The sequence below is a fragment of the Chrysemys picta genome, chromosome 9 (assembly GCF_011386835.1).
Source record: "Chrysemys picta bellii isolate R12L10 chromosome 9, ASM1138683v2, whole genome shotgun sequence".
In the NCBI taxonomy this organism is placed as follows: domain Eukaryota; kingdom Metazoa; phylum Chordata; order Testudines; family Emydidae; genus Chrysemys; species Chrysemys picta.
Window position 1 is genome coordinate 5,912,834 of NC_088799.1, and position 20,676 is coordinate 5,933,509.

A 20,676-nucleotide genomic window follows, 5' to 3' on the forward strand; every position below is an offset into this window, starting at 1 on the left:
CCACTGAGCTGAGAGCACTAAATTCATTTCACTTGCTGTCAGACCTCAAAGTTGAATTCATCCTCTATGTGAGAGGAGGATTTATTTGTAGAGAATTATTCTCCCAGACACTCTCTCACATTAGCATTAATTTATGTGAATGATTAATTTGCCACACCCCCTCCCCCATTTTTTATAGCGCTTGACGACGTCTCATCCCGGTGAGCAGAGAGACACCGTCCTGCAGGGTTATATCAGCAATGACCTACTGGATATCCACAACAGTAGCCAGGTCAGCAAGAGTAGATCTTACTCTGGTTTGTATGTGATATTATTGATTTTTATAATGTGCTGATCAGTAAACTCTGTCTATTACAACATACAAATAATTAAACAGATTTGTACATGATCTGTTGGGTTGAGACACACATTTCAGAATACATTGACCACTAACACAGACTCTCTGTCAGGGGAAGGGTTGGTCTGTCTGTTTTTGGGAGCTGACCTTTTTCATCTTAATTGCTATGTTGTGGGATGACCTCTTAACGGTAGTCCATAAGCCAAAATATGACATTTATCATTTATGCAGTAGGAGGGCCCAGTCCTGCTAGGCCTTGAGTACCCTCGACTCCCATCGAGGTCAGTGGGATGCACACGGTACTCACAGGAGATGCTAAGCACCTCATAGACCAGGCCCTGAAACAGTTTCTATAAGTGATTCTGTGGGATCAGTTTGCTGAAATACTAGGTGTGTGTCTCTGTGGTTAGTGTTGTGCTGTGTTGTGTTACTAGAATTCTTAATTTAGGTTTATACTGCATGCGAGTGTGTAGTACTTGTGGAGACATGGAAGTTCATTAATGCATTGAGGGCTTGCCCCTGCGGCCGTTGAAATCGATGGCAATTATACCATTGACTTACTTCAGTAGGAACAGGATCAGATCCTAACACAAGCGGTTGGCTCTCACTTGTGTGACTTGTCACAGGAGAATGACTCACTCGATAAATCTTTTTTGAGTAAATTATGGATTGTAAGAGGATACACTAAATTCATTTCTCTTGTGACCCAGAATAAGAATTAAACTAGGATTTAGTTCTTACGATGTACATACAATATATCCTTTTATGCAGCACCTGCAATCACATTTTAAAATTCAGTAAATTCAGCACTTATAACTTTTCTTTCGCAGAATGCTCTAGCCTGCATATTGATTGGAAGGGGTCCTCAGTGATTGATAATCCAGCTGGGGTCATTAACAAAGTCACGACTTTTATATTTATTGATGATGATTAATTTTATCCAGAGTAGCAGTTTCATTCTTTATCTCTTTGATGCCATGGGTCTAATTTTCAAGATGTAAGCCCATTGTCCTCATCAGGATGCATTTGTTGCCTCTACAGGTACCCTAGAAATCATAGAAATGTAGTGTTGGAAGGGACATCAAGAGGTCATCTAATCCAGTGGTTCTCAACCAGGGGTACGCATACTCCGGGGGGTATGCTGAGGTCTTCCAGGGGGTACATCAGCTCATCTAGATATTTGCCTAGTTTTACAACAGGCTGCATAAAAAGCACTGGTGAAGTCAGTACAAACTAAAATTTCATAGACGGTGACTTGTTTTATACTGCTCTATATATTATAGGCTGAAATGGAACTACAATATTTATGTACCTTTTGATTTATTTTATAATTATATGGTAAAATGAGAAAGTCAGCAATTTTTCAGTAATAGCACTTTTGTATTTTTATGTCTGATTTTGTAAGCAAGTAGTTTTTAAGAGAGGTGAAACTTGGGGTACGCAAAACAAATCAGACTCCTGAAAGGCGTACAGTAGTCTGGAAAGGTTGAGAACCACTGATCTAGTCCATGTCTTCCCCAGCCCCATGCTGAGACATGGTAAGTATACCTGGACCATCCCTGACTGGTGTTTGTCAAATATTCTTTAAAACATCCAAGGAGGAGGATTCCATCACCTTCCTGGGTAATCCGTTCCTGTGCTTACCTATCCTTATAATTAGAAAGATTTTTCTAATATCTAACCTAAATCTCCCTTGCTGCAAACTAAGCAGATTACTTCTTATCCTACCCTTGGTGGAAATGGAGAATAATTGATCACTGTCTTCTTTATACTTTTTACATATGTAAAGACTTATCGCGTCCCCTCTCAGTCTTCTCGTCTCTAGACTAAACATGCCCAGTTCTTTCAACCTTTCCTCATAGGCCATGTTTCTAAACCTCTTACTTTGCACTTGTCTTTATTGAATTTCATCTTACTGATTTCAAACCAATTCTCCAGTTTATCAAGATCATTGTGAATTCTGATCATGTCCTGCCAAGTGCTTGCAAGCCCTCTGAGCTTATCATCTGCAAATTTCATGAGTACACTCTCTAGTCCATCATCCAAGTCACTAAGGAAAATATTGGATAGTACTAGATCCAGGACAGACCTGTATGGGACCACACTTGATATGTCCTCCCAGTTCAATAGCAAACCATTGATAACTACTCAATGAGGACTTTTTTTCATCCAATTGTGCACCTACTTTATTATAATGTTATCTAGACCGTATTTCCCTAGTTCAGGGGAATATGTTCAGACCAGGGCCACCAGGGGAGGGGGGGCAAGTGGGGCAATTTGCCCCGGGCCCCGCAGGGGCCCCCATGAGAGTTTTTCGGGGTCCCTGGAGCGGGGTCCTTCATTTGCTCCGGGGGCCCCGGAAAACTCTTGCGGGGCCCGGGTCCCTGGAGCTTCTTCCGCTCCGGGTCTTCGGCGGCGGCGGGGGGTCCTTCTGCTCCGGGACCCACTGCCGAAGTGCCCCGAAGACCCATGGCAGGGGGTCCTTCCACCCCGGGATCCGCCGGCCCCCGCCGCCGAAGACCCCAGGCCCCCTGAATCATCTGGGCGGCCCTGGTTCAGACTTTTTGTTAATGGTTCCCTTGCACCTAAACATGCTAATAGCTGTCAAACAGCAAATGTCCCTATTCCAAGTAATATTATTGCTTAGTCAGAAATGAACAAAACCCCTACAAAATATTTGTTTTATTCAAAGAAGCTAACTTTATTAATTTGAGTTGAGTTAACTTAATTTCCTTTTCTAGGGTGCTGCTTCATTATGACTTTACCCTGCACATCAAAGCTTGTTCTCTTTTGTTACCACACCTTTTTCACCCATACAACTGGAAGATTAAAGTCAAGTTGGCAACTTGTTAATATGCTTTTGTTTGTACAGTTCTGATATTTGCTTTGCGTCATTTATAATGCCTTTAAACATTTCATAAGCCTGTGCTAGAATTTTCTAGCTTCATTTATTTTGATAAATGTTTGCTTTCTCTTGCAGCGAAATGTGCTAAAATTGCTACATTCCAAGAGTGAGGTGGTCCGACAGTACGTGGCGAGGCTTATCAATGCTTTTGCTTCGCTGGCAGAAGGTAAGAGATGCACTGCAAAGGGCTGGACTCTTCATGTACCTTGGCGCATTATAAGGACTTTATTGTCTTTTTGTGTGGAAATTTAAATACATCCTTCTTCTGGGCGTTCATTGTCCTTTGTTATATTTGTCCAAGGTTGAGAATTGTCAGTGTCGCTACAGTTGCCACAGTTTATTTCAGCTTTTATAGTGTGTGGTCTTTGTCATGGGCAGCCGGTGAACCGGCAGCTGGGGGAGGCTAGCCTGTGGCCAGCCCCGCCCCACCCCCCGCCCAAAGACCCGTCTCCCTTCCCCCATCGGAACACCCCCCTTCCCCCGGCCGCCAAGCGCCGGGTGGGACAGCGATGTGCAGCCTGCCCTATCCTCCCGGCCCCTGAGTGCTGGGCAGGTGGGCCAATGGCACGTGAGCAGCGCCCCCCCCCAGCCCCCAAGCGCCAGGCAGGTGGGCAGCCCCAGTGCCTTCAGTCCCCCCCTCCCCCAAGCACTGCCTGGGCTGGGGCCAAGGGGGCAGGGCAAGCAGGAGCTGGAGGGGGCTCGGGGAGGAGTGTGGGTGGGGCCACGCTGGGCTGTTTGGGAAGGCACTGCCTTTCCCAGCCTATGCGCCATGCCTCCCATGGTCTCTGTAGGCTGTTAACCGTAGGTTTTCTAATTTCCACACTGTACATTATCATTGTTATGTCTTCAGTCCCTTCATGGGGCAGTGAAGTGTGCTCTTCAACCACAGTAGTTGTGCATCTTGTAGAACCAAACCTGTAACTGTTCCCATCTTGCATCATTAATGTTCTGAAAATGCACATTTAAAACAGCTACCCAAAAAAACTGCCGTGATCAAAGACTACTGCAGAGAGTCCCAGCCACTGGGTTGTGTGCTAGTACTGATACAGCAGATTTTTGTATCTGGTACTGTACCCTCCCCTTCTCTACCTTGACGAACCTCTGTGCATCACTGCTGCTCGATTAGTTGCATACTAAACTATGATGGAGCTGTGCTCCAAACCTTGGTCTCTCAGACTGGGATTTCCAAAGGGGCCTATTAGAGCTAGGTACCCAACCGCCATTAAAAGTCAATAGGAGCTGGACACTTAACTTTCTTAGGCCCCTTTGGAAATCCAAAACTTACACGTCAGATCACCCTGAGCAATATGGTAAAAAGTACATGGTTGAATGAGAGGTAGCGAGGTCTGGCTAGTACGGCCAAAGTACTAGCTTGGTCAACTGGTACAGTTGCCCCAAATGGGTGGAAGCCATCTTAAAAGTGATGTGTTTTGTGCAGATTGTGGGTTTCTACTGAGGGTTTCTACGGCCTTGTTAGAGAGAGAAAGTTGGCTCAAGCCATCTTTCTTTGCAAAAGGGGAGGGAGGCTCTCTTTCATGGGCTGGTATCTCACTGTCTATTCTTTCATCACTGTTTGCACCAGGTCGGCTCTACCTTTCCCAGAACCCAAAGTTACTGCGAGTGCTGGAGGAAAGGCTGAAAGCTGAAGACAAGGATTCCCTTACACGGGAGAACGTTCTGGGGGCTTTGCAGAAATTCAGCCTCAGGTGATGACAGCTCAGCAGGCAGTGGTGACAGCAGGAAGGGAAATGCAGACTAGGCAGGCTCTGTTCAGGGAGGAAAGAAGAGCACTTGATTTTTGTACAACAGTCATCAGAACCCACTGTGGCTGATGAAAGAAGTGCCATTGATAACTTGAGGAGGCCCCAGCTCTGCTGGCAGAATTGGTCTGATTTCTTAGCAATTGTCAGACTCAAGTGAATTTATGCACATTAATGTCTGTGCATTTTAATATGTATTTTTAATTGCACAACCTCATTGAAACTATATCAGGACAGCTCCCTTATCCTGAAAGTCCCAAAAATCTATACAGGGGCAAGAAAAACTGAGTTCTCATTCAGTTATCGGCAAAGGGTGGGATCAGGGTTTGCCCTCTCTGCATAGAATTAGCTAGTTTTCATCCTCGACCTTTGAGTCTGGAGCCATCCATTCAGACACTGTCTCTCCTTTGGCTTTTGTGAAAGCACCTCTAGCTTAGAAAATGTGCTACCAGTGTCTCCTGCAGTGAATTTCTCATGGGACTGGAGGAAGGTAGATGATGTCACACCCTCCTGAGTCAGTCACACTCCATCTAAGTCCCTCAGAAGAGCAGCAAGGAATCAGTCTTGCATAATTACAAGAGATGTTCAGCCTCTCTTTTAAATCAGGATTAAAAGTTTGCCTTTGAAGATTGTGGGTTTGTTTTTGTTGGTTACATTTGTCTCGTTTAAAACTTGACTGGAGAAAACATTTGAATATACCATAAGGGAGAGATCCTACACTGGACCCCTGAGATGGGGAAGATGAGACTAAAAACATTTTCTTTCATTCGAGATTTTATGGTATCGGGCAAATTGTTTCCTGTACCATGCTGCTTGGAATCCCAGCCAGAAAAAAAAAATCAGATGCCATTCTTAGAGAAAAAGAGCTTTCTGTAAATGCAGTTATGAAGAATACAGGGGAATTTATGAAGTATTCTTTTGGCATTAAGCATGTTATGATGCAATAGGCTGCAGAGAATTTAAAATGATATATTTTTCACACTAGTATTTAATCTTGTGGACTGCTACAGATACCCCATATGAAGACATTTTTCTTTGTATCAAATGTTCCCCAGGTACTGCTCCAGTCCATGCCACAAACCCACTTGGCAATCCATGAGTGCAGCAAGCTTCTCTTGGGGGGGCTATCTGGATTAATTGCCTGGCCTTTTAATAATAATAGGAATACATATTTTTTGTTCATTGAAGATTATTTTTGGTCGACCTGTGAATTAGGCTTAAAGTGCCATGGACATTAGATAAAATGGAGGTAATGAGCTCTTCAGCACTAAGTTTCCACCAGTGAAACAGCATCTTGTAGTAATCCAGGCTCAGACACCAGGTAAAAGGAGTTCATAGAATCATACAATCATAGTATATGAGGGTTGGAAGGGATCTCAGGAGGTCATCTAGTCCAACCCGCTGCTCAAAGCAGGACCAATCCCCAACTAAATCATCCCAGCCAGGGCTTTGTCAAGCCGGGCCTTAAAAACCTCTAAGGAAGGAGATTCCACTACCTCTCTAGGTAACCCATTCCAGTGCTTCACCACCCTCCTAGTGAAAAAGTTTTTCCTAATATCCAACCTAAACCTCCCACACTGCAACTTGAGACTGTTACTTGTTGTTCTGTCATCTGCTACCACTGAGAACAGCCGAGCTCCATCCTCTTTGGAACCCCCTTTCAGGTAGTTGAAAGCAGCTATCAAACCCCCCCCCCCCCATTCTTCTCTTCTGCAGACTTCTGCAGAGTTCTGCATCCTGGTTTGAATTTCTGGTGAATGTCTTGCCTTGCCAGGGAACAGACAGCCTTGTAGTTAACAGAACCTTCACAAATTCAGTGTGGTATTGTATAGGGGGTAACTCTGTGTGAGAAGAGAGTTAAAGGAACCAAGAATCTTTCCAGGGAAAAGAGCAAATAAGATTAAGGAATGATAATATTGGGGGTGGGAATCAGCTTTCCTTGCATCTCCTCCCACAGACATAGCTACTGCTGCATGTTGGGGTGGCGTGATTAAGTCAACGGGAGAGCTCTCTCCCGTCGGCTTACAGCAACTACACTAGAAAGCTTACAGCGGTGCAAGCTCTCTAGTGTAGCCATAGCCTACATAAGTCTTCGCACCCTACAGGTGTCTCTCTTCACTTCTTCGGGTTTTATTAATGCTCTAGTTTGCCTGTGCCAAAAAGTGTAATTTACACTCTTGTTGGAGGGCCAACATGTAGGATGTAGGAGAAGTAGTGTTTTACTGCACTCTTATTTGAAATAAATATATCCAGTATAAAATGTATTTGTTTTATATCCTAGACGTGCCTTGCAGACGGCTATGATCAATGACGGGCTCATTTTCTGGCTGGTTGATGTGCTAAAGGATACGGATTGCCTGTCAGATTACACGCTGGAATATTCTGTCGCCTTGCTCATGAATCTTTGTCTCAGGAGTTCAGGTCATTTACAGTTACAGATGTGATTTTCTGCTGGGAAATGGGTGGGAAAAACCCTGACCTTGAACCTTCCATACTGAAATTATTGAGGTCTTTCGAGTGATTTTGCTTTGTCTGTTTTTATCAAGATTTATCTGTGTTAGATGGCCCCCACCACTGTAGAATCTGAGCTCCATAAATGGTGCTTTTGATCAGGTATCTTTTCCAACCTGCTTTGAAACAAAATCCATGCCTTGTGAGGAGTCAAAACTCACCTTCTCACTGGAGTTTGGCTTGTTACCAAAGAAATTAAATTAATGTTCAGCTCAGTCCTCCCCTGGCTTGTCTGTACCTAGGGTTTTTCCCCTCAGAACTGCTCTATCTACACCTAGGTCCTCTCTGTAGAGAGCCACTCCCACTTTCCTTTATATACGGGTGATGTAAGGAGCCACCCACCTCACTGAGTCAGCAAAACTCATTTACCCCTTCCCAGCATGTTCATCACCTAATAGGGTGGAGTGTTTCAAGCAAAAACAGTCTGCCTGCTACAGGGCTAGTATGAGTTACCTGATTTCTGACTGGCTGAAGCAAACAATATGCCTGTTTATAAAAGCCAGTTAGAATTGAACTATTCAATAATGCAATACGGCCCAATCCTCACCTTGCAGGATTGGACCCATAGCGCTCAACAGTCCTCTTATGACACAGAGATCCCCACGATAGTATAATGATACAGTTTGTGACCCAAGGAGTTTACGATCTTAAAAGATTTTAATAATAAAAAAAGGGGGTGGAGTTAAATCTAGACAAGTAAACAATAGCCCTCAATTGGCATCATCAAAGTGACATCTTTGTTAAACTGTTGTGGGATCAATGTCTCAGACTTTGAAAGTAAATATTTTGGAACACGTACCTGTCTAAAACCAGAGTAACTCCATTGACTTCAGTAGCGTTATTCTGAGAACAGAATTTAGTCCATTGCATATTGCATTGTATTAATTTTTAGGAAAGAAAGAAGAGTTTGTTTCCTTTAATTTCCTTTTCTGTATTCAAAAAAAAAAAATTATGCCTCTGCAGGGAAGAAAATGTGTGCGAAAGTTGCGAACCACGTGCTCAAAGTTCTCTCTGATCTCCTTGGCCATGAGAACCATGAGGTACTTGTACAACAAATATTCCCCTGTTTGGGCAAGGGAAGGGTAAAGCTGATGATTAAAAAAAAAAAAAAGTTGTGTTTTGCTTGGTCCTTTGCTATTGTACCCTGGCAGTAAATCACATGGAATTTCAGTAAAGTTCACAGTCCTGTAAACTCATCTGGGCTCAGTGAACGCTGTGGGTTTTTTTCCCTAGAGATTTTGTTGTCTCTCTTCAACCATATGATTAGTAATTTGAAAATGAATGTTTGGTAGCGGTGTGGTTATCACATTTCAGACTGTAGGTTCCTGGGATTATTTTAAAGTAATCTAAAACCAAATCTTTCCAAGCCTTACGACATCAGGAGATATAAAACTATTTGCGATGCAGACCATATGCAAAGCATCAGGTGCAAACAAGTCACCTCCACCAATATTTCTTTCTTTCTTTTTTTTTTAAAGAATACTATAAAAATAGCTGGATGGCCCTGAGCATTCAACTCCAAATATCTCTCCATCTGCTGCTTCATGTGGGCTGCCTTTTTACGCTTAATGAGCTCAGTTCCTTTTCTTTTCCCAGAAACACTTATGTGATGGCTTGCCACATCATGCAACCCTGGGGCAGAATGCTAATAATAACAGCTTACTTTTATCTAGTACCTTTCATCTCAAAGGGTCCCGTTATACACCGCCCCTTGTTATACATCATTACTTCATCCACCTCTGGGATGGACTGAGATCTCTGGTTAACTGCACACAGCAAGACAAAACAGCAGTTCAGGGCAGGCGAAAGTGGATACAGCATTTGCCTTCAGTGTGAATTGTAAAGGAAGTGTGGGGAGGCAGAATGTCATTTATCAGAGTGGGAATTTGGGCCAGGACATCAGGGCTCAGTCCCTGACTCTCATGGAAAATGGCTTGGAACCTTTGATGAACACCAGTGGCCAGGCCGACAGTTTTATATCCCATTCTGCATTTAAACATCTCTTTATTTTTTTACCTTATTGAAACTGAAAGTAGAGACAATTTCCCTGAGCAACTTGTGTGTTTCTTCCATGTTTTATAAAAATTCACGGTGTGATGTGGCTCAGCACCTCTCTGTACTACTTTATTTTAATTAAGATTCATCTTGGGAGGCTTTGGTTGGATTGTATTGTTAGCCTTGTTTTTGTGACCAATGTGAATTTGAAGGTGGTTTGTACAGTGCATGGTGATGTCCACTTATGGCCCAGTCCTGCACCATTTAAGTCAATAGACGTTTTGCCATTGAAGTCAATGGCAGTAGGATGAGGCCCTTAAATGATGGTAGTGTTTTCTGAAGTTTATAGAACTCAAACTAGTAGTCTAGATCTAGATATACTATGTTATAATTATTGACAATCTGTCCTGTGCAAAAGAGATTCCTCATGGGTTTTTAAAGTAGATGCGTAGAACAGTGGGACCCAACCCTCTTCATCATGAGAGGCAACTTTGGTTCACAGTAGGTAGTTCGCTGCATATACTTGCACTATCTGGACCTACCTACAAAAATTCTTCTAACAAAATCAAGTGATAGGGTCTGAAGAAGAGACCTCTGGGATCTTCTGGGTCACCTCTTGTCTCAAGAAGTTTGAGATATGACGTTAGCTTAGCTTACTTTTCCTTAAAGCTATCTAATACCGCCATGACAGTAAACAAACCCAACAAGTCTTGCCAAGAACGGTGTTTAGGACCTTCACATATTTGTTGCATTCTTGGTCTAAATCTACATGAGCCACATTGCTTATATTCTTCAAGAGGTGCAGAGAGTGCAGAAATCCGTGGAATCCACATGTAGCTAAACTTGGCCCCCACACAAAGCTCCTGATTACCAGCTGGCCTTCTGATCACCTTCCCAAAAGTTCACTGATCACCAAGTGGCATTATCCAAAGCAGGGAGACTTTTGTGTGAGTGGGCTGCAGGCATCAGATTCCATGCATATGGCTCAGTGAATGGCTCCTTTTGACCTACGCTTCGCCTGGCGGGTAGAATTCAAGAGTTGGAATAATTAAAAATGGACTGACCATTGGCACCTTTTCTTCCTTCTCAGATACAGCCATATGTGAATGGAGCGCTGTACAGCATTCTTGCTATCCCTTCCGTACGAGAAGAAGCCAGAGCAATGGTAAGGAACATCGGATTATACAGAGAAAAGAAATCAGAAGAAACTGATTGAGTAAGGAAGTAACATATCTACATACTCATTTTTCTGACACCCACACTTCAAACCATGCTGTAAATGCTTATTTGGAGTTCTCATCTTACTTCTGCAACGCCTCCCCTCCCCATATGTAATTTCATTAAAGTAACTGTAGGTAATGTTAAATATTCCATTATTCTCTGGGCTGTGTCATTTTATTTTGGGGAGATATTGGGCCAATTCCACCTTGATGCAAGCCGGTCTGACGTGACTGCAGTCAGTGGAGTTGCATCCACTTACACCCAGGCTGAGTTTGGATCACTGTTTCCTATTGACTACTTCAAAGCTGTGTGGTCCAGGCTGAGCCGCTCCATCCATTACAAAGTGGTCTGTGAGAAATTGTAGTCAAAATGGAACTGCTGGATGTTCTGAAAGAGGGAATTTGCCATCCCTGTAGCTGGTGATGATGAAGGAATTGAGGTGATGAATGGTCTCCTGCAGAGTTGGCACTATCTTTTGGAGGAGATAACAATGCACCATGGCAAGCCAGCAGGGAGAGGCTTGTATCTAGTCTAATTGGCACTTGCTCACATTGTCCGTTTTATTATGTGAAATCAATTTAAACGTAAACCTCAGCAGCATGTCTCCTTTCCTGTCATTCTTATCTTACGATGTCTATTCAAAAGGCATCTCTGAAGACTCCGTTTTCGGCTTTTTCGTGTTTAAATGTTTGGATTGAAAATAGCTGTTCATTATCGGCTCTTCCAGCGTTAGCTGGGGAAGGTGATACCTCATTAAATAATACTTGTAATAATTAGGATGAGAGGCCTCTTCCCTGCATCTGGAAGATTCCTAAGGAATAGCCTGTGCTGGCGATCTATTTTAAAGGACAACTTGGGGTTGATTTTTCAGAGTCAATAGGAGTTGGACACCTTTGAAAATCTCCCCCTTAATACACACAATTTATGTGTGTGGGTGTCTCCCATGTATTCACATATCCGGTGGGGTTAGCAGGTTGCTAGTCTTCTACCCATTGTGGTATCCACCTAAGGGGGAAGGGACAGGGCTTGGATTTCAAGGGTTTTGTCTAAATTAGGATTTAAAGGTGCTATTTTCGAACATGTTAGCTAACACGATCCAACTCACATGTTTGAAAAAGCAAACATAGACAAGGTGGTGTAGATTTTAACACATGCTAAGCTGATCGTGTTAACCCATAGGCTGCCTCAAGGCTTTAACTTGACAGGTTTAGCTTGTGTTGAAGGCAGACTTTTCAAATGTTAGGTTTTCTCTTCATGTACAGTGCTACAGCGGTGCAGTTGTAATGGTGCAGCTGCATCTCTTCTAGCGCTTTAGTGAAGACACCACTACCCTGACGGGAGCGCTTCTCCCATCTGCATGGTAGCTCTGTTGGCTAGAGAAGCTCTCCTGTTGTGCTGTATCCACAGGGTTAGGCTGGTGTAACTGCATCACTCGGGTGTGGATTTTTTACATCCCTGGGTGACTGACGGCATGGCTACACTTGCAGCTGTACAGCGCTGTGAGTTAAACCCGCCTTCGTACAGCTGAGTAGGGAAAGCGCTGCAGTCTGTCCACACTGACAGCTGCCAGCGCACTGGCGTGGCCACATTTGCAGCGTTTGCAGTGGCATTGGGAGCGGTGCATTATGGGCAGCTATCCCAGCATTCATGTGGCTGCAACGTGCTTTTCAAAAGGGGTGGGGTGGAGTGTGACAGGGAGTATGTGTGGGTGGGGGAGAGAGTGGTGTTTGGGGTGCTGAGAGTGTGTCAGTACCCTGCCTTGCAAGTTCCGACCCCCCTGCCCCCCCTGCTTCTCATTCACTCACTCAAAGCAAACAGCAAAATGTTTGCATTTTCTCTCTGGTACGGAGCTTTGAAATGGCACTTCCTCATTCCTGGAGCGGATCACAACAATGAGAAGAGTGGCCACTTGATAAGGGGGTAAGGGGATTATCACAGTGCAGCAAGGCACTCCTCGTTCACTGACACCCGGGAGTTGTAGCCACTATAGCTCTTGGCTACACTGGCAATTCACAGCGCTGCACTTGCTGCGCTCAGGAGTGTGAAAAAACACCCCCCCTGAGTGCAGCGAGTGCAGCGCTGTAAAGCGCCAGTGTAATCAGCGCTGCACGCTCGCTCGCAGTGCTGCAAGCTATTCCCCTCGGAGAGGTGGAGTACTTGCCGCGGCAGCGCTGTGAATCCGCGAGTGTAGCCAAGGCCTACGCTGCAGTAGCCAGGTAGATACAGCGCTGTACGTGCCTTGCCAGTGTGGACGGGGAGTGAGGTACAGCGCTCTGGGCAGCTTTATTGCGCTGTAACTCGCAAGTGTAGCCAAGGCCATAGTTATACCGATATAGGAATGTAGTGTAGACCTGGCCTTAGTTAGAAAGTATTAGCTAACACTTTCTAACAACACACCTTTTTGTCCTAGTTTAGGTGAAGCCAAGGAGGGCATTTGGGGTCTCTGAGTGCAATAATGGAGGAGAGAAGCAAGGAGTAGGGTCTCTGATGGCAAAGAAAGCTGGTAGGAGGGAGCTGAGCCACTTCCATTCCTAATTACTGATTTAGGGCCTTCTCTCTCTTTGCATTCATAATTTGCAGGCACAATTGTGCCTTGCCCTGCCCAATCCGTAAGCCGCTACCTAACCTACGGAGCTGGACATTAAATGACATTAAAAAATTACAGACACAAAACAGAGCCCACAGTTGCAAAAAGGGATGAGGTGGGTTTAAGGAGAGGATGAAAATCAGCCCCACCTCACCTCCCACTTTCCTCTGAAGCCTGCACAATTCTTTCCATACTTTTTCCTTCCAGAGATATGTTTTGAATGAACGGGTATGATTGAGTTTAGAAAGCAGAGGAGTAGCTCCAGTGGAAATCTGTGAATATTGCCTGTGCTGGAGGCTTCAGTATTCAAGTGTGGTAGCAAATTACCTTAATCCCTGGGCAGATGATGGACAGAGTGGAATATTTAAATTGTACACAGCAGTTTCACTATGCATTTTCTTTTCCCAACAAAACAATGATTTTAGTCAGTAAAATGACCTGTGCTGGGCTAGTGGCATGAAATACCCACCTAGCAATAAGAACAAGGAGTACTTGTGGCACTTTAGAGACTAACAAATTTATGTTTTCCAATGTATCCAGGGAATGGAAGAAATTCTGCGGTGCTTCATCAAGGAAGGAAACGCCGAGATGATCCGGCAAATTGAATTCATTATCAAGCAACTCAATTCAGGTCAGGGGAACAGATGCAGCTATTATCCGGGCTGTAAATCTTTCACAAAGGCCATAAAAAAAGCTCATGTTTTTATATGGCCCTGGGATCTTACAAAGAATGACAACGGGGTGATGGACTGGGAGAACTCAAATAGGGAACGTGAGGATTTCCGTGTCAAATGTGTTTTTAAAATTTCTTTTGTGTTTCGAAAAGAAACATTTGGGCCTGAATTCCAAAGCTTTCTGACCACGTGCAGCATGATATTGGATGGTTATGCTGGGGCATTGTCCTCCTGGAAACAAAGTACAATGCTTGAATAAGCTGATAGCACAGTACAGTGGCACAGGGTTCAGTCGTGCTCTTCTCTTGCGTCATAGATGGGCAAGGACAGGAAGCTCTTGGTGTCTGTGACCTCTCCTTACCCCAATCCAAACCTGAAGAGGAATTGACCATTTATGTTCTGGCCTTTGTGGCTGGAGGGAAATGGTTGGAGAGAGACGAAATAAAGATAGCAAACAAGGGTGAATTCAGGAGGCATCCTCCTGCTAACTAAAAATAATTCTAGTTCGGTTGTCTTCTTGTACTTTGGAAAGGAGTAGAGGTGGCGATGAATCTTCCTGTCTTAGGCCATGGCTACACTCGCACTTTTCTTGGTATCACTTATGTTGCTCAGGGGTGTGAAAAAACACCCCCTGAGTGACATAAGTTACACCGACAGAACGCCAGTGTGGACAGCGCTCTTCATTGGGGGTGGTTTAATTATGTCCACGGGAGAGCTCTCTCCTGTCGACATAGAGAGGCTACTCGGGTGATCTCACAGCAGTGCAGCTGCATGGGTACAGTGGTGCTGCCGTAAGCTCTCTAGCGTAGACATGGCCACAGTATGGAAAAGAACAAATAGAATCGTGTGCAGTTAGAGTTTGACTAAGGCAGGGGTTCTCCAACTTCATTGCACCACGACCCCTGACAATGAAAATTACTACATGACCCCAGGAGGGGGGACCGAAGTTTGAGCCTGCCTGAGCCCTGCCACCCTGGGTGGAGGGGGCAAAGCCCGAGTCCCACCACCCTGGTCAGGGCTGGGGTGGGGGGGTGGAGAGAGAGAGGAAGCAAAGCCGAAGTGGGGTGTGTTTGCTCTAGTGAAATATGCCTCTCCAATAATGACATTATTTTTTTATTTACTATTGGGGGCATCTTTAAATTATATCCTTCAACAATTATTTGTTTACTGCTTTGTGTGCCTGCTATCCCCTTATCATACTGTAAATATGAGGATTTATCTAGCTGGGTCCAATCATGAATAAGTAGCTATTCCTGACTATTTCTGCTTCTGCCTTCTTCAGGGAATCCAAGAGAGGATTTTTGGTGATTCTAAAAATGTTGCTGTTCTCAAAATACTAGCACAAAGTTCAAGAGCTGCTGTACAAAGAACTAGCATAATAAATATTGGCAAGCTAAATTTTTCAGGACGGAGGGTAATAGCTAGAGTTTCTGATGGGATGGACACAGACTAATTCACTTTTGGTCACTTACACTGCTATTTTGTCTTTTGTTTCTTTCTAGAAGAGCCATCGGATGATAGTGTGGAGTCTGATGATGAAGAGGAGGATGAAGATGATGAAGTAAGTGTAAAGGCCTGCTGACATCTCCTGGGAAACTGATTAACATTCTATTCAGGAACAGTTGTGCTGATTGTGGTGGATTTTGTATGTCTCTTCTTCTGTGGGGTGTGTTTTAAATTTCATTACCAAGGATATTTGCATAAAAAGAGGACCTCTGCTCCTGCTGCTTATTCCTCATTTGAAGTCCTAATCCTTTTCTTATGGCATCATAATCATCACAATAAACTATGATGACCTAACAAAGGATTACAATTTAAAGTAAGGAATGAGAAGGGGAGCTGTTATACCAGCAGAGATCCTCTTTTCATGCAGATGTCCTTAGTAATTAGAAACAAGGGAGGCAAATGACCAAAAACACCAGCAGAAATGTGTGTAAACTGAATGATTACCAGTTTATTCTTTGAGGTATCATCAGCTGTTTAAGGTGTAACTTCTTTGCTTACTCTGAAATTTTGAAATCTTTTTAATTAACTCTGTTAATGTAAAATTAGTAAACCAGTAAGTACAGATGTGGTTCTTGATTTGGAAAATCAGTTCCCTTAAAAAGTTGAATCAGAATAGTGGACAGAATGTGCAGGCAGCCTGCAATTTGGGTAGATAAGAACTAGTCAGCTGTGCATTTCAATCTCTGCTAATTTAAGCTTTTTCTGTGCTAGTGTTTTTCGGGAAACCTCTTACACAGCAACAGGGGGAGCCCTAATGTAGACAGCACGTAGGCCTTTTAACCATTTTATTACCTAAACAAACCAGCAGAATAGAATGGTGTGGTGGTAAAAATGCCTTTGCTCTTAGCACTTCTGCCATTGCAACATCAGTGCAAGTGCAACAGAGGGAGATTTTCTGGAAAAATACTGTAGACAGCCAGAGGGGAGTTCCTCTACAGAGCAGCCTCATTACATAAAAAGTGCTGCATGCATGATCAATGTAAAGGGACAGCTAGAAGTTATGATTTTATAGGATTATACTATATAGTACAATAGACAAATATATGTTTGTATGCATATATATGTGTGTGTGTGTGTGTGTGTGTGTGTATATATATATATATATATATATATATATATGGCCCTTGGCATTGATAGCTAGCAATCATGGTTAGTTTTTCTTTACAAAATCACTTTCTACTGTGAAAATTCCTGGAGAATAGCTATGGACGACACCTAAGTATATGACCCAAACCAGCAAAAAGTAGGAAATTCAAAGTTCAGCATGCCACTTTGTCCTGTAAAAACAACAAGGAGTCTGGTGGCACCTTAAAGACTAACAGATTTATTTGGGCATAAGCTTTCGTGGGTAAAATCCTCACTTCTTCAGATGCATAGAGACTCGAAAGCTTATGCCCAAATAAATCTGTTAGTCTTTAAGGTGCCACCAGACTCCTTGTTGTTTTTGTAGATACAGACTAACGCGGCTACCCCCTGATACTTTGTCCTGTATTCACCAGCTCCAGGCACAGATGTTTTGTTATCACTCAAGTCATGCAGACACTGGGCTGACTTCAAGGCACTCCTTTTCTTCTCTACTACAGTAGTTGTGCTTAATTGTATAGCTATCGCACTTTAGCGGAGCTGTTTTTTTATTTTTAAATGAGAAAAAATTACCAACTTTTTTGCAAATTTTCTGTGTTAAGAAGTAGAGTGCAACATAGAGAAATTAAAACATATGGAATTTAAAGGAGAAAACAGACGCCAATGAACAAGTGCAGAGAACTTATTTGATACAAAGCAAACTCCCCTTTACAATCTTTTTACTACAGGGTAACAACAGCTGAATGTACATTTCAAAATAATGTATTATTATTAATAATAATATTATTACTGTATTTTCTGGCGTATAAGACTACTTTTTAACCCAGGAAAATCTTCTCAAAAGTCGGGGGTCGTCTTATACGCCGGGTGTCGTCTTATAGGGCGGGTGCTGAAACTTCCGAGCCGGACTGGAGAATCTGCGGTCGCCGCATATGGTGGGGGGAGCTCAAAAACGGCCGCGGCCGCATCCCCGCCCGATGACGAGGTGAGGGGGCGCCTCACCGGGAAGGTGTAAGTGAAGGGCGGAGCAAGCTGCAGGCGTCCGGGACGCCCAGGGTATGGAAAAAAGAGAGAGAGCGGCGCTGTGCCCAGAAAAACACGCCTCTTTCACCCGTCTGGCCCGCCCTTGTATCCTATTACCGTACCTCCTTCTCTGCCTCTCAGATCTCGCTCCTGAGGACTGCAGTGAAGCGGCGCAGGCGCGCATGTGCGAGATCTGAGAGGCAGAGAAGGAGGTAATAGGATACAAGGGCGGGCCAGACGGGTGAAAGAGGCGTGTTTGCGCTACCGCTCTGATAGTCTTGGAGATAGGGAGGGCTGGGCAGGCAGGGAGAGCTGACCAATCCAAGCAGGCTTTGTATACAACAACCAGCCAATCGCCAGTAAGGTACATCGCTTGCCGTGATTGGCTGGTTGTTGTATACTGGGTACCACATACAGTACAGCACCAGTATCTGTACCTGTTCATACAGTATAGCACCAGTACATACAGTACAGTATACAAATGTCCAACAGTCAAAACCCCATCATGGCTCCACCAGCAAGAAGAAGGAAATATGAAGCCAGTTTCAAACTTAAAGTTGTAAACTTTGCCATGGAACATAATAACTGCGCTGCTGCAAGACAATATGGAGTAACAGAAAAGATGGTTCGGGACTGGAAAGCAAATGAAAAAGCATTAAAGAGTATGCCAAGGGGTAAGTGTGCATTAAGAAGAGGCACTCCACATTGGCCAGAACTCGAAAAACATGTAGCAGACATGGTGAATGAGCATCGCCAAAACGGTTATGTAGTGACACGAAATAAAATACATTTGTTTGCACTTCAGTGGGCCAAATCTAACCCAGATCACAGCAACAGATTTAAGGCCACTGTATCCTGGTGTACTAGATTCATGGGAAGGCATAATATGGTACTGAGGCAAAAGATGAAAATTGCCCCAAAATTACCTGCAGATCTTGATAGCAAAGTAAATAGTTTCCATCGATACGTAATACAATAGCGCACTAAACATGGCTATGCGTTAAGTAGTATTGGAAATATGGATGAAACTCCAATGAATTTTGATATGGTTGGAAATAAAACTGTCCATCAAAAAGGTGAAAAAACAATTTTAATTAAAACAACAGGACATGAGAAGTCCAGTTTTACAGTGGTACTAGGATGCACAGCTGATGGCGCCAAACTGAGACCAATGATTATTTTTAAAAGAAAAACAATGCCGAAATTCAAGTTCCCTGTTGATTGTTTTGTACATGTGAATTAAAAAGGCTGGATGGATGAAGAAGGGTTAAAGCTATGGCTTGATAATGTATGGAGCAGGCGACCAGGTGGACTTATTCAAAAATGTAGTCTACTGGTGTGGGATATGTTCAGGGCTCATTTAACTCCCAGCACCAAGCAAATGCTTGCAAGACTAAACACAGATGCGGCAGTTATTCCTGCAGGATTGACATCGTTGGTACAGCCACTGGATGTGTGCCTAAACAAGCCATTTAAAGATCACATTCAAGAACAGTGGAATGAATGGATGGTTAGCGGCGAAAAGTCATTCACAAAAGGAGGAAACATGCGTGCTCCACAGTTGGATGTTTTGTGCAAGTTTGTCATAAAAGCCTGGAATGATATTGATGCAGAAACAGTAATCAAGTCTTTCAAGAAGTGTGGCATATCAAATTCATTAGATGGTATGGAGGACGACTACTTGTGGCAAGATGAAGAGGAAGCCGAAGCTGAGACCACACCATCTGATACGGAATTTGATCCATACGATGACTGCCTTACAAATGTATCACAAGATGTCATTGATGTACTTATGATATCAGATGACGAACAGGAAGATTTTGAAGGCTTTTAAAGGGAAACTGTCACGCCAGCAAACCCTGTAAAAATACCGTAGCTTGCAGTTATGATGGGCGTTGCTAACTCGCCAGGGACTTGCCCGGCACTTGCTCTCTCTCTCTTGTTTGTTATCTTCCTCCTATCATCATCAGTTCCAGTTTGGTTGACAGCTTAGAAAACAAACAGCATGGCAGCTCCCATGGGTTTATTGTCTTATTCTTCCTTTCAGCTTTAGAGTGAATTAGGAAAAGTTTAATCCACTTGCACTGTTTTATGTTTACATGTTTGATGACAAACAGCCTTATGTTTATAAGTGACAGTTTTCCTGCTAAGTACCTGCATGTCATAAGCATTTGAATTAAAATTACCATATTGAAATCAAATCTGATGTTTTTTTAATTTTTTTTTGGTGTGCGTTGGAAGAGGGGTAGTCTTATACGGCGAGTATATCCCAAACTCTATATTTTAACTGGAAAAGTTGGGGGTCGTCTTATACGCCCAGTCGTCTTATACGCCGGAAAATACGGTATTTATTTGTATTATCATATTGCCATGAAACCTAGTCATTGGCCAGGACCTCACTGTGCTTGGCACTGTATAGAAACAGAACAAAAAAATGATCCCTGCCCCACATTTAATTCATTGTGAAGTTAGAAAAACATTGTAAAGGTCCCAATCTTGTGAGTTACTAGGCCCCCTCAGTGCCCATTGACTTCAGCATCTCACAACATCTGGCCTTTGCGTCGCATTGTTTTCTGTGGTTGGGTAGTTCTGAAGCGATTGGGTTTCTGGTAGCCAATGTCCATACCATGGATTAATGAGATGGTGATGAGCATATGTCCACTGGGAACTAGATTGAACCCAGCAAACTGATTCCACTTTTAACCTTCCCCATATTTGAATCTACATTTGTAAGAATGTTAATTAACACTCACAGCTGTCTAGCTCCTAGATAGCGCAAAGAACTGATTCATTATAGGATTAAATTATTATAACTACTTCATTTCCAGTTATCTTTAAGTACATGAATGCCCAGTAATCTGCCCTCAAAGCAATGGATGTGGCGCATCCAGGGTATTTCAGGAGCTTATCTTTATGACCTCTCATTGCTACCTACATCACTTGTTTATAAAACCCCTTATTAGGGGAGCAGCCAGGGCCGGTGCAACCACTTAGGCAAACTAGGCGGTCGCCTAGGGCGCCTAGTGGTTGAGGGTGCCTAAAAGCCCGCTCAGGTGAGGAGGTAGAGTGGAGGT

General features: G+C 43.5%; 1 protein-coding gene across 9 annotated transcripts in view; it reads left to right on the plus strand.

Moving 5' to 3' along the window:
- ARMC9 (armadillo repeat containing 9) overlaps positions 1 to 20,676 on the plus strand; it is a 109,328-nt gene that overhangs the window by 56,165 nt on the left and 32,487 nt on the right. For all 9 annotated transcript variants that reach the window (XM_008173716.4, XM_024110287.3, XM_065557590.1 and 6 more), the window contains 8 exons: positions 179 to 271; positions 3,318 to 3,408; positions 4,825 to 4,948; positions 7,284 to 7,423; positions 8,477 to 8,553; positions 10,599 to 10,673; positions 13,857 to 13,947; positions 15,493 to 15,551. In XM_008173716.4, coding sequence (XP_008171938.2) covers positions 179 to 271; positions 3,318 to 3,408; positions 4,825 to 4,948; positions 7,284 to 7,423; positions 8,477 to 8,553; positions 10,599 to 10,673; positions 13,857 to 13,947; positions 15,493 to 15,551 — 750 coding nt within the window. The remainder of the gene's footprint in view (positions 1 to 178; positions 272 to 3,317; positions 3,409 to 4,824; positions 4,949 to 7,283; positions 7,424 to 8,476; positions 8,554 to 10,598; positions 10,674 to 13,856; positions 13,948 to 15,492; positions 15,552 to 20,676) is intronic.